Below are 14,574 nucleotides of genomic sequence, written 5' to 3' on the forward strand. Positions count from 1 at the left end.
TTGATCAAGTTAAGAAAACCATATGAGCGATTTCTTCCATAAATAACATTAATTTAAACCAATACCCTTGACTCTAGCTGAATAAGGATAACAGGATGAGTTCATGTTTACCTATATCAGGAAAAAAATAAACATATTTAGAGTCTGGTCTTCCCTTTGGCCCTTCACTCACAGCTGTCCTCTAGGAAACTGGCCAAGGTCGACACCTACAGGTAGAAATGGTCAGGAACTCATGGAAGATAAACAGTGATGGGTCAGTAAGCTAATGGTCTTATGCACTGAGTCAGCACTCCAGATCAAAAAGTAAATAATTCAATTTTCAGGGATGAAAATAAATGTCATCAAATCACCACTGCAGCTATTTGTTGATGGATATCCCAGAGCCTTAACATAACTAAAAACACATTTATATTGTATATATACAAAACACACACATACTTACTTATATACACATAAATGTTATCCTTGGCATTTTAAGTATAGAGTATGATTAAAACACTAATAGAAAATACGTATTATATAATTATAAAACATGCAGAAATTAAAAATAATTTTCCTTTTCTTAAAAAGCTGACTTTCTGGACAATGGCACTAGCAGTCAGGATTTTGCCTCCGCCATCAGTTTTAAGAACGAAAGGTCACTGCCGTTTATTTAACTTAGCAGATAAATGTGAGACACTCCATTACATATTGGTGCAATACACTCAACAGAGTGCCAAGCTGTGGAAGGATGAAGCATAAGATCTCTGTGTGGGTCTTTCTAAGTCAGGGAATCACCATAAATTGCATGTAGATTCCCAGGGAGGCGGCCTTACCTGCTTGGTGATATCGTACACTATAACTGCTGCAGCAGACCCTCGGTAGTACATGGGAGCCAGTGAATGAAACTGTTTAAGAACAATGGACAGTTTTAGGTCAAGGTAAACAGATTGTATGCGATCCCAAATTAAATATAATAATATTTTTATCCTATAATCATCTCTATAGAGTCCCTAAAGCCCCCCTACCCTCATTTTTCCAGGTTCCTATTAAATAATACATTGTCCGTCCCCACTACACATATGCTTACACTATTCTTGGGCAAAGGACAAAAACGAACTTTATCTTAAATGTCGTCATCCCAGGAATTTTCTTTCCTCCATTGATCATCACTCCTCTCATGATTGGCCCAGGACAATCTCATTAGAATTATTACACAGCAGTAAGAAAAAGATGTCGGCTAAGGAGAGGGGAATGGAGCCTGGCATGGCACCAGTCACAGGGTCCTCACTGAGCGGTTAGCAAGGAGCCACTGCAGCGGCTGCCCCAGGGCTGGACGGCTCGCCTATGCTACGGGCCTTCTCGCCAGCCTAAAGAGCACATGTGAGGGGACATTCCAGGAGCTTCCTGCCGAATGTAATCAAAGCAAGTACCAGAGGTCCCGAGAATCATCCTGCCCCAAATGGGACAGATAATTAATCTCAGAATATATACATTTTATGTATATTTTGGAGAAGGGCTGGTCTTAAATTGCATCTTTTTTCAAATTAAAATAAATATTTTAAAGGAAATATTTATTTCCTCCAAGAAAAAGATACCTCAATTTTAAAAAATGAACAAAGGCTATAGATAGGTAAATCACTGAGGTGGACATATAAGTTACCAGTAAAAAATTTAAAACATGTTCAATTATAATTAAAGGAATGGAAAACACTGTTGAGGTATTTATTACTAAAAATGTCTATTGGGTGCCACCCGTGGTTCAAGGAGTAGGGCACCGGCCCCATACACCGGAGGTGGCGGGTTCAAACCCGGCCCTGGCCAAAAACAGCAACAACAACAATAAAAATGTCTATGATGTCCTGTGTTGATGAGGGTGTGGGAGAGGAGGCACTCTCATACATCTTCTTTCAAAGCCACCAATGCATCAAAAGGTGAAATGTCCACACCGTCTGAGCCACCCAATTCTACTTATAGGAATATACCCTGTAATGATAACTACACACAGCAAAATATTAATACATGCCTATGTTGAATATGGGAGCAAAAATTTGAAAACACCTAAAGGTTCGTCATAGGGAATTGATTAGTGGTATAATGTCATAAAGTAAATGTTTATTTCCTCTCAAAATTCTTATGTTGAAACCCTAACCCCCAATGCAATGGTGTTAGGTAGTCAGACCTTTAGAAGGTGATGAGAGTTAGAAGCAATCATGAGGGCTGAGCCCCCATGATGGGATTAGTGCCCTTTTAAGATGAGGAAGACACTAGATGTCTCTTCTCTCTTGCTCCTCTCTACCCCCCACCTCTGTGAGGCTTTAGCAGCAAGATGGTGTCTGCAAACAGGAAGGGGACCTTCCAGTCCCTGAAGCTGCAGACACCTTGATCTTGGACTTTCCAGCCTCCAGAACTGTGAGAAATAGATGTCTGTCATTTAACAACCCCCCACCCCCTAGTCTACAGTGCTTTGTTATAGCAGCCCAAGCTGACTAAGACATAGACGTATGTAGTGGAATATTCCAAGCCATTAACACGATGGGGAGGACCTTTATTTAACATGAAAAAAATAATCTCCAAGCGACACATAGAGCATACTATAGTTTAGGGTACAATGCGTGATGCGTCACGTAGAGCATACTACAGTTTAGGGTACAATGCGTGATGCGTCACGTAGAGCATACTACAGTTTAGGGTACAACGGGTGTAGGAGTGTGTCTCTGTGTTCAGGAACAAGATGGGATCCCTCAAAACTTCAATGGTGGGATTTCCAGTGATTTTTACATTTTCCTTGTAAGAGTCTGCAGGAATTTCTACAAATTTCTACAATTTCCTGTAGAAATTCTGCAGGAATTTTTACAACGATTTGTAAGTAAAATTGTAAATTAAAAAAGAAAAGCAGCTGTTTTGATTGGGGCATGGGGAAGGAGGAGAAAGGGAAGGAAGGAAAAAAGGATCCTTTTCCGCAAACAACAAAACCATAACTCATTTTCTTTTTTTTTTTTACATTTTTATTTTTTTATTTTTTGGTGGTGGTGGTTGTTGCATTTTGGCTGGGGCCGGGTTTGAACCCACCACCCTCGGTACATGGGACTGGCGCCCTACTCACTGAGCCACAGGTGCCACCCAACTCATGCATTTTATTTCCCACACAATACTTATCATTGGATTAATTCTTGCCAAATTGAGATGATCGTATTTGGGAATTTGAACCACAGTGTTCCCTAGGTTTCCAGTTGACTGCAATGGGGACTGCCACCAGCCAGGCACTGCGGACAGAGTGGAAGGGAATGTCACTTCCCCCACCCCATCCTCTATTTGGTCCCCACCTTGAAGAGAAAAGTACTCTGGAGCCCCTGAGTTTTTCAGAAAAGGGAAAGGGCTGGATGAAGCTCGGATGCACCAAGGAGTTCACTGCTGACCTGCACAATGTCCCCACCCACGGTCCCCTGCCAAACGAACACGTCATTCCAGAATGCACTGGAGGACAGCAACCATTTGCCACAAGTGCCTTTCCCTATTTACCAACTTAATCCATTCCTCACACAGAAAGAACAAAATCGAAATTCCTGCCCAAGGAGAAGAATGTCAAAGCGCTGTGTTTTTGAGACAGTTTGCTCTGCTAACAGTAGGGAGTGCAGGCAAAGTGTCCTGTTAGCTCAGTGATACAAAACATCCGCATTCCCCCCAGACAGCCTCCATATAGGAGTGGTCCACATAAACACACAAAGTGGGAGAGTCGGTGCAAACTTCATTTCTCAATAGTGAAGCTAATCATAGACTAAAGCACAGAGAGGTGCAAAGGTGGATGTCTTCTAAGACAGAATCCGTTTTAGGCTAAAACATGAGGAACTGAATCTAAAATGGTCACTGGCGTGCAGGTCTCATGAATTATTGAAGGCTCTCCGTATATAATGCATTACTTACTCCTTTCCTTCCTCCAGATGGAATCACTTTGAAATAAATCTGTTGGTGAAGCCACTTAAATGACTTCATTGCTGGGGACATGGGAGTTTTAATGAGTTAAAAGTTCACGTCTCAGTTCTAAAACCCAATAATGCATTGACCAAAGGATAATATTTGTGGAGGGCAAAAAGATAAATCACTTCTAGCCTATAATGCCTAGACTTTCTCCCATGTAAATAAGCACCACAATCAGCCTCAATACTCAACCTGTGAGGTCAGACTTCAGACGGATGGAATGTTCACATAAAAAAGACTCTTCTAGAAATGACGTTCACGATCATAGGAGGGTGGTGATAAAGCTTTATGTCTAAATTCACTTTTAAATTTCACATTTGAAAATTAGCACAACAGATGCCAATTCAAAATCCCTTCTTCCCGAACTACCCAACAAAGTATCTAGAAGAGCAAATTAAAGTGTTCAGGTAACTTTCAGGTGTCAACTATTTAGAAGCAACACAGGAAATTGTGAAAAAACAGTTTGTCTCCCCAAAAGAAATGCCTATGTATGTCCTTAGTGAGTGTGATGATTTGCTTTTTAGTGGCTGGATGTCCACGTGGTTTGAGAGAAGGGGATGGCCTCCTTCAAACAATTTGAGCTTCTTGGGCTTATCAGCTGTCACAGATGGATGCTAACCCTGCCCCTACCTCTAGCAACTGGCAGGCAGACAAATGAGCTTGACCTTTCTGGAAAGCAACTGGACCGTGTATCTCGAGAGTCCTGCAAATGTTCATCCATGTTGATTTGACTGTCCCACTTCGTGTGGGAATTATCAGAGAAGGTCACAAAACAACCAGAATTTATTCTAGAATTATCAATTATGCTGAACAATTATAAACAATCCTAATGCCTGACTAACCATTAGGGAATGAAAACATAAACTTTGGCCGCAAGATGGAATATTGGGCAGCAACTAAACTCAATTTTTTAAAAAACTTTAAATGGCACATGAAATAGGATGGCATAGTTTGGTATTTTCCTGAGGATCTTCTGCAGAACACCAGGCCCTTGAGGTACTTTTTTGGAAAAAAAAAAAAAATTTCTCAGCCAAACAAATTTGAGAAACACGACATCTAACAATGTTCCCTTGGAGGTTTGCAAAGTATTATTGATACACTAAAAGCTCTGAAAATTTCCATGGTAAAAAAAACTCTATTTATTCTGGTTTGAACTCAGAATTTGCCACTCATTTACTTTTACCTTTTTTCAAGCAGTATTTATTAACATCTCGGGATATAGTGTGGTAAGGACCCACCTTAGGGGCAGAGTGTGAAGTAACTAGATTCAGAGTCCTGAGGCCTGGTTTGGCTCTATCCTGGTTTTTGTATGTTGTGAAATAGGGGTTGAGGTGGAGGGTGGGGCCAGAGATGGTGACAATGGTTTTTCCAGCTCTGGGATAACATTCCCGGCCTGGGAAGGAAACCTCTCACCTCGCCCCGCTCTTCCCTTGACACATGCCTCTCTCTCCCACCCTGCACTACCCTCTGTGTGTGTAGGTACACACACACACGTAAATGCTAGTCCAGGAAATCTCCTAATCCTCCAGACCACCCAGTCTGCCTTCAGCAAAATTCTTTTAAGTGCAGGTTTGCGGCATCATAAATTCCAAAGCAGCAAAATCCTGCAAGTCAGGAATGAGCCGTGCTGGAAATTACATGAAGTTTCTAAACAAGCACATCCCCAGCTGGGCTCTGCCTCCACGGATGAGAATTACCCAAGCCAGAATGGCCTGGCAGTGGATCCAGGAACTTGCAGGGATGAGTTTTGTGCTGTGATTTTTCAAACGCTCTGTCCCTGATGAACTGCTCAGACCCGATGGCCTGTGACCCTGCCTCTACTCTGCCCCAGGTGCCAGCCCACAACCAGAAATTCTCACCCTTCTAAGACCAAGGCCGGGAGAGTTAGGAGCAGAAGCCAAGAAGAGCCGTAGGTCCCTTGGGATTCAAACAAAGTGGGCAGAGAGAGAGGAAAATTCCTGAAATTCACAACATTCTCAGCTGGCAGAAGTTGAATGGAAAAACACATTACTAAATGTTCTTTCTGTGTCATTCAGAAGAACGCTTCCCATTTTTACACAGACCTCTCTCTCTCCACGGAAAAGCAGAGGGCCTAGTTAATATGCCTGCTCAGATGTCCTAAAACCCAACCGTACAACAATATGAGAGGTACAGCTGAGTAGAGACGGAGCTGGGGACAACAGACCAAACTGTTAATGAGGGTGAATTCTGAACAACAGCAGTAACCACCACTTGCTTGACTACTTCTGAATTATTTTTTTTTTAAGTTTAAACACAATACATTTCCTTTTAATGAATCATGAAAGCCAAAGAGCTTTTCAGTAGTCAGGGATCCGAGGGTTAAAGCAAAAGTACCAGGAGAACGGTGGATTTCAGTGGGGCTGGACTCCCTCTGACCAGGTGTGGTACAAACCCTCTTCAGTAATAGAAAATGATACAGCACAAACCCAAACAACTTCCCACAAAAAGGAGTGGTGGAGAGCGCATGGGTTAGTGTTTTTTTAAAGGCAATATAACAAACTAAAATATTTCAATCCCTAGGATTGAAAGTACATGTAGTGAAAGTGAGATGGAGTCAGTCAAGCTCGAGTGCAGACGACACAGCTGGTCTGGGAGGTTTAGGTCACGGGACCTTTGCCTCAGGCTTCCCATTCTTGTTGTTTGGTAAATCCAGCTATAATCTACGAGTGTATATCTGGAGTAGTTTAGGGCTATTGATTTAGGAGATTAACTTTTGAATTGGAATTTTGTTTAGGGTCATGGGTTATGCTGATTGTTATGTATTTGGGACATGGGTTATGCTGATTATTGTTGTTTAAAATAAGGGTTAAAACATGGTCTTTGCTTTGAACTGCATGTATAAAACTGTAGTTTTGGAAATGGAAAAGAACAGTCTTGGAGAAGTTGCTCTCACTGTTCTCCAGAATCTTGGCCTTCTGATAAGTCAAGTCCAGTGGATCTGTCCCTGTCTATTGGACCTACTAGCTGACAGTGACAGGCGGCCAGATCCTCTTTGCCCCATAAAAGGAAAACGTATGAAACAGAAGGCAAGGATTTCATAGGCTGTAGAAATAAACTTTTTCCCACCCATGGAAATGCCCCGAGGCTGTAAACCTCGGCTCCTATGCCTGTCTGTTGGCAAGTAAGTGGAATTTCCTACAAGTCCAGGACTATGCCCACCTCATTCCTAGGTAGGCGTTATCTTTTCTCATCACACATACCCACTGTTCTGTGCATTTGGGGAAAAGCTCATGATGGGTTACAGGGATCAGAGAAGACTGGTCATTTCTCTCCCCCTCTCCCACATGGTCACAGGAAGCCTGGAGAAGGGACCATATCTTCCCTCTGAACAGACCCAAATCCCACCAGACGTACTCTGAAGCATGTGGTTTCATTTATCCCAACATAGCAGGCACCAGGCTCTGTACTTTGCTATGTACCATAGGGCCATGATGCACAGCCTTCGCCTGCCCCATGGGCTCCACCACAGCCACATCTCCCTCTGGTATCACCAATGTCCATCTTGTCCTGACCAGAAGACCGGAAGTTTCCATGACGGCGTTCAGATATTGCACGGGCCACCAAGCTGACCACACAGCCGCAAGAAGGATGGTGTTTTTAACTGTTGGATTGTGTTTAATTACATACACCATAGAATATATTTACTTTTAGCTTTTTGTTGTGGAAACTTTCAAGCATACTCACAAGAATACAGCGTGGTATTCTCACCCCCTGGCTTTAAGTCTACCACTGACACAAGCACCCCTACTCCACCCATCACTGCCGTCTTTTAGAGCAAACACTCGCTATCTCCTTATTTTAATTACCACATGTAAGTCAGATTGGGTTACTTTCCTTTTCAAATCCTTCTAACTACTAAGTATAATGCCAAGTTTAAGCTCCATACGACAGTGTCTAAGGCCCACGGCACAATAGCCCTGGTTCTTTCTCGGGCCCCTCTCCTACCAGTCTCCAGCCCCCTGGCCTCCTGGCCTCTCCCTGAGTATACAGGCACACCAAGCCTCCACCCCTGCCCAGAGCCTTCCCCCAGCCAGGACCTCCTCCACTGGACAGCTGCAGGCCCCTCTCTAACGTCACACACACCTTTTCTCACTGCCACCTTCCCCAAACCTCTTTCTGGGCCATAGCAGGAACTCAGAATGTTTATAAAAATCAATAACAGTGTGAAAGCAAGTGCAGAAGATAGGCTTGTTCCCATTCTCCAGGGGAGAAAACTGAGGCTCATGATGTTTAAGTGAATTGCTAAAAGCCACATAGCCCTTACAAGATGGAACTAGACCTTGAGCACAGGGCTTCTGACTCCCAGTTCCATGCTTTCACCACTACTGCATTGCTTCTCTGAAATGAAGCATTGCTCACATTGATAGAATTAAGGTACAGGTGTATCTCAAATGTATTCATTCATTCAACAGTACCGACTGAATACTCTGTACGGGACAGGCACTGTTCTAAGAAACAGGGAAACTGGAATGTGGTCAGCAGAATAGCGCTCCCTCCAGATGGCCACATCCTAATCCCCATCGCCTGTGATCATGTTATGGTCCATGGCAAAGGGAGAGCAAGGCTGCTTATCAGGCAGCCTTCAGACGGGGAGAGCACCGTGGACTACCCAGGTGGGCCCAATGTAACTGCAAGGTCTTCATCAGTGGTCCAGGAGGCAGGAGAGTCAGAAAGAGAAACCTGAAGATGCTGCTCTGTCAGCTCTGAGGATGCAGGAAGGGGCTACGAGCCAAGAAATGCAGGTAGGCCCTGAAAATGGCAAGAAAACAGATGCTGCCCTTGCACTTTTAGAAAGATTACAGTCCTGCTGATAATTTTGATTTTATTCCAGCCACCTTCTGACCTTCAGAACTCTGAGTATATGTGCACCACCTGAAGCCACTGAGTTTGTGGCAATCTGTCACAGCAACATTAGGAAACAGGAGGATGAGGAAGACAGACAAGGTCCCTGATCTCAGAAAGTGTCCTTCATCCCTGGGGTGTAGGGTGCGGGGAGGGCACCTTCCCAGGGGCTGCTCTATAGAGGATGTCCAAGTGGCCCATCTGAGCTCTAAGGACGCTCCAGCTGTCCCCGCTAGGAATGAGAAATGAAGTCCACGGGCCTAATTTCCTGTTCAAGAACGATACTCACAGGCTCTGCGGGCCCCTTCTCCTGTGTTTTAACCAGACTTGGGAAATCAGCCGCATGAAAGAAAAAGCACAGGGAGGGGAGCAGAGGAAACAAAACTAGCTGAAGCGCTTCTTCAACTCTTAACAAATGCACTGGGATAGCCCCTGAAATGCCTCTGTCCCAGCAGCTGTCTACACTTCCGCCCTGTGCTCGGAGACTCAGAAGAAAACGTGGCCTCCACCCAAGGGGCCCAGACAGTGCCTCCTAATGAGAAGCCAGTCAGGCAGGGCACCGAGACCTGTGCGGGTGTTCATCTAGTGCAGTCACTGCCCCTCCTGGGACAAGCCAGGCTGATTGGGGCAGAGGGCATCACACTCCCTGCCGAGCAAATGGAAGCATCAGGGCCTGCAGGAGCCGGTGTAGGGCAGGGCAAGTGACCATTTAAGGGCAGAAGCTGGTCCATGCAGGGTCTGGCCACCTCTGTCCCCCACGGCCCATCCTGTCCCCTGACTGCCAGCTCAGCCACCTCCCAGCCAAAGGACTTCTGACATCTATCCTCATCTCCAGGCATGTCCTTTCTCTTCCTTTCCTGGCAGTGGCATTCTGACACCCAGAGGACAGTATTTTCCTAAAGGACATTGGCCCTCTAAACAGCATGACAGTTATGGGGGCCACATCTGTGGGCTAAGGTTGCTTCTCCAGGGTATCTGCTCAGACTTTCCTCTTGGCAGTTTCCAGTTCCAATTTTCAAACATCAGTGAAACTCCACAGCCGTGAGACCCCTGACCAAAGGCAGCGCTGGGGCTTCTCCCCGGGGCTGCTGTTTATTTTTGTCCTTAGCAGGATCAGCCGTATCTTCAAGCTCCAGGTCTGTCTCCTCACCACGTCAGTCACAGCCACCCCGTTTTCCCTTTTGGGAGGGCTGTTGGGGTATAACAGGGGGGAATATTTCCCTGGCCGGGATCCCAGGACTCGCTGGTTGAAAGCACAGTCCTCTTGGGAAAGGGACAATGTGAGGGGAGAAAACACATGTGCCCTCTCCCCTCTCTCAGTGCAGGGGACAGTTCCATTGCAGGCTGGGGGTGGAGGGTGAAGCAATTCCTCTCCACTAGCGGGCTGGAAGAAGGGCTCCCGAGTATGCTGTCCAATACTTTGTAGCCGAGCCTGTATCTCTAAAGGCAAGGGCAGCTATGCTGAGCTGTTAAGAGGTTCCATCCTTCAAGGACTTCGGAAGGTCAAGGTTTCCTCTGACGTTAGCAGCAGCCTATGAATAGTGAACCAGTTGCTCAACCACAGTCATTGGGGCCCTGGGGAAGGAGGGAAAGAGAGCAGAGGAGTTTCTCTAGATGTTTGCAAAGCCTGAACTTGACCTCAGATATCTGCTGGTCCTCAAATTCCCTTGTTTTTTCAAAGACCCACAGAGGTGCAGCATTTCTTCCATTGCTCTGCATGGAGTACCCGCCATTCTGAGTGCGGTGTTCAGTCATCTGACCTGTCAAGCTATGGCAGACTGGCAAAGGCTGGCAGAATTAACCTGATGGAGGTGAATGAGCAGTGTGGCTGAGCAGCATGGGGTGTCCAAACTTCCTGACGGCATCCATCACCCTGCCAGTGCCTGGAGGACGTGAACAGCCTTCATTCTTCTTCAGGGACCAGATTCAAAGGACACTCCTGACAATAAACAAGACTGAACAAGGAAAGGTTAAACAAACTTGAGTAATGTAAATACAGATGTTTATTATTTTCTGTGGTTTTCTGAAATGCTTGAAATATCACCCAGTTGGAAAAACGTTTGTACACTAACTAGGAAAGTGGATCTCAGAATATTATCACATTATCTTTAGCTCTGTGTATTAAGAAATAAAGTCCTCATCATATGTTAAATGATATTGCTGAAAAAACTAAATCAGCTGTAAAGAATACCATTGTGAAGATAGGTTTTTTTCTTTCAAAAAACATAAATGTAGGCTGGGTGCAAGTGGCTCACACCTGTAATCCCAGCACTTTGGAAGTCTGATGTGGGTAAATCACTTGAGGCCAAGAGCTGGAGAGAAGCCTGGGCAACATAGCGAGATCCCCACCTCTACAACATTTTTTGAAAAAATTAGCCAAGTACGGTGGTGTGTGCCCACAGTCCCAGCTACTTGGGAGGCTAAGGGGGGAGGATCACTTAAGCCCAGGAGTTTGAGGTTTCAGTGAGTGGACCAGGGCACTCCAGCCTGGGTGAAAAAATGAGACTCTGTCTCTAAACAGAAAGAGAGGGAAAGGGGTTCATAACCCCCACACACAGTGACAGTCAACACAGAAACAAAAGCACATTTTCAGTGCATGTGATTTGCAACCATTAAAACTGCAGGATAAATTATCCAGAAAAGATGAAAGTATGACTCAGCTGCTTCCGGGGGAAACCAGAGAATGAAGACAAGAGCTCAAGGACCGAAGCGTTGAGCAAGTCTAGAGCAGGAAAGTAGAGGGGCAGGGGAAGAACTTCCCTGCCAACAAACAAGCAGAGTTCCACCACCATGGCTCCCTTCCCTGGGCTCTTTTTAGAAACACTTTTCCAACATGGGGATGGATGCATCAGAAGAAGCAATAAATACATTTTAAAAGCCAAGGAAAGTCATATAATATCTCTATGGTTTCAGGGTTTTTAACAGGACATTTGTATGGGCTGTGTAAAAGCACAGCTCAGTGGGAAAAGATTGAAGAGAGATAGCTGAAGAAAGTTCCAGGTGGGAAGAAGTTGGCCCTCCAAGATATATAGAGCAAGAGCACCCAGTGATTGTAGCAATTCTTCACTTCTCCAAGAATCTGGGTCTGATTTACACTAGTATTCTTTTTGGTTCTTCTCACTAATGTCACTTTACATCGTGACTCTGGGCTCTGGTATGGAGCGGAGCAGATCAATGCCTTTCTGTCTCCTGTGGACCACTGTGCAGTGTGGCCCTGTGTACACCCTCCCAGAGGTGCCCACTGACCTATAGACCACTGTGCAGTGTGGCCCTGTGTACACCCTCCCAGAGGCGCCCACTGACCTGTGGACCCCTGTGCACCATGGCCCTGTGTACACCCTCCCAGAGGCGCCCACTGACCTGTGGACCCCTGTGCACCGTGGCCCTGTGTACACCCTCCCAGAGGCGCCCACTGACCTGTGGACCCCTGTGCACCGTGGCCCTGTGTACACCCTCCCAGAGGCTCCCACTGACCTGTGGACCCCTGTGCACCGTGGCCCTGTGTACACCCTCCCAGAGGTGCCCACTGACCTGTGGACCCCTGTGCACCGTGGCCCTGTGTACACCCTCCCAGAGGTGCCCACTGACCTGTGGACCCCTGTGCACCGTGGCCCTGTGTACACCCTCCCAGAGGCGCCCACTGACCTGTGGACCCCTGTGCACCGTGGCCCTGTGTACACCCTTCCAGAGGCGCCCACTGACCTGTGGACCCCTGTGCACCGTGGCCCTGTGTACACCCTTCCAGAGGTGCCCACTGACCTGTGGACCCCTGTGCACCGTGGCCCTGTGTACACCCTCCCAGAGTGGCCCACTGACCTGTGGACCTCTGTGCACCGTGGCCCTGTGTACACCCTTCCAGAGGCGCCCACTGACCTGTGGACCCCTGTGCACCGTGGCCCTGTGTACACCCTTCCAGAGGTGCCCACTGACCTGTGGACCTCTGTGAACCATGGCTCTGTGTACACCCTCCCAGAGATGCCCACTGACCTGTGGACCTCTGTGCACCGTGGCCCTGTGTACACCCTCCCAGAGGCGCCCACTGACCTGTGGACCCCTGTGCAGCGTGGCTCTGTGTACACCCTCCCAGAGGTGCCCACTGACCTGCTACCCTATTCTCTTCACAGCTTAGTGTGAAACAGAAACTGGCACAATAACCCACCCAGGAAGACAGAATAAAAACCTTCCAAAGTCCACATGGACCGTGACCCAACAGCATTCCTGCTCCCCCCACAGCTCTCATGACGCCAGCAAAGTAAATGCACAAATAATAACAATGTTAAGCTTCTAACAAATTGTATTCAACGGTCAATTGACAAATGGATACATTTTCTAAAACTTTTTTACAGAGGCACGCTATGGATTGATTACCTTACACCCACTGGAAGGATGAGACAGGATACCTGTGATACAGGCTGAAAAAGGCCAAGTGCAGGCAGCGTATCAAGAATGAACATTGACTTACACAAGAAGGAGGAGGAGGAGGATCCTGACATATTTGGAGTGCCCAGAGGGCAAGCTAACTTTTCAAGAATGCAAATTTATGCCATAAATGTAAGACAGAATCAGTACTGGGGGTACTGATTCAGTCAAAGCATGGCACTCACCAGAACTTTGTGTACACTAGCCAGACTTTGGTGCAATCACTTCACAAATAAACAGATTGATTGAGTCATTAATGCAAGCACCATCCCCTGTGAGGACACAGAGATCTATGTCCTCATATTGTAAAATCATAAACCCCAAGAGATTGTTTGTTTAAAATTATGAAAAGTAGGAGAACAGGGGCAGACTTCTACAAAGATAAGGAAGCATCCTAAAATTCCTGAGTCTGTAATTAATGAGACAGACAAACAGCAATAGGCACAAGCAGCAGCCCAGTATTTATCTTCAGCTCCAACATTAGGCAACATCATTACAAGCACAATGAAAACCAAAAACAAGCTGTCAAAACAACTGAAAAAACTGCCAGCAATGGAGAGATGTGAGACTCCACCAAGGGCAGCAGGCAAGGACAGCCGAGGATAACTAAAGCAGGCCTTTGAGGGTTGGGGGACCAGATGACCACAAATGGCTGCCATTCACACACCCTTCATAAATCCAGATTCCAAAATCACTCGCTTGAAATTGTTATCCAAAATTAAATCCCTCTCCCTCTAAGAATAAAGGAAGAATATTACTATGATGGAGTTATACCTGGCACATATAATACTATAGCACTTTTAAAAATTACATATGTATCAATGAAGTCACAGATGTCTATCAATCTATTTCTAAAAACAATTGCAATTAGAAATACAACCATCTGAAAATTTTCCATTTGCGATTATTCTTTGAGGAAAAAACTACATGCTGAACCTCAGAGTCAAAGCATTCTATAATAGACATACTCTTATTTGACAATGAATGTTGCTTTCTTTGCATTACTATTATCATTATTGCTTAATACTTCATTGCAGCAATTGTCTGATTTCTTTTCTAAATGTATTTATCTTCGTTTGTTCTTTATGAGGTTTTTGCTTCTAGTCTTTACCTTAAACATTGTTATTGTTGTTAAATTTTAAGCCTTTTTAATTTTGTGAAGGCAAAAAGTGGAAATCTAATAAACATATGTATATGTAAAAAAAAAACTACAATAGTCATTTCAGCAAGGTGCCGAACTGCATCAAAAACAGACAACCTCTTGAGTATTCCATTTGAGTAGGTAGGTAAATGTCAGATATCCTGTTTAGATTGCACAGAAGTCTCTCCTGAGTG

At 45.3% G+C, this 14,574-nt stretch overlaps 1 protein-coding gene across 1 annotated transcript in view; it reads right to left on the bottom strand.

Annotated features, from left to right (window-relative positions):
- Positions 1-14,574, bottom strand: part of RAB31 (RAB31, member RAS oncogene family) — a 131,253-nt gene that overhangs the window by 39,313 nt on the left and 77,366 nt on the right. The window contains exon 4 of the mRNA XM_053571670.1: positions 816-887. Coding sequence (XP_053427645.1) covers positions 816-887 — 72 coding nt within the window. The remainder of the gene's footprint in view (positions 1-815; positions 888-14,574) is intronic.

Source organism: Nycticebus coucang, chromosome 19 (assembly GCF_027406575.1).
Source record: "Nycticebus coucang isolate mNycCou1 chromosome 19, mNycCou1.pri, whole genome shotgun sequence".
Taxonomy (NCBI): domain Eukaryota; kingdom Metazoa; phylum Chordata; class Mammalia; order Primates; family Lorisidae; genus Nycticebus; species Nycticebus coucang.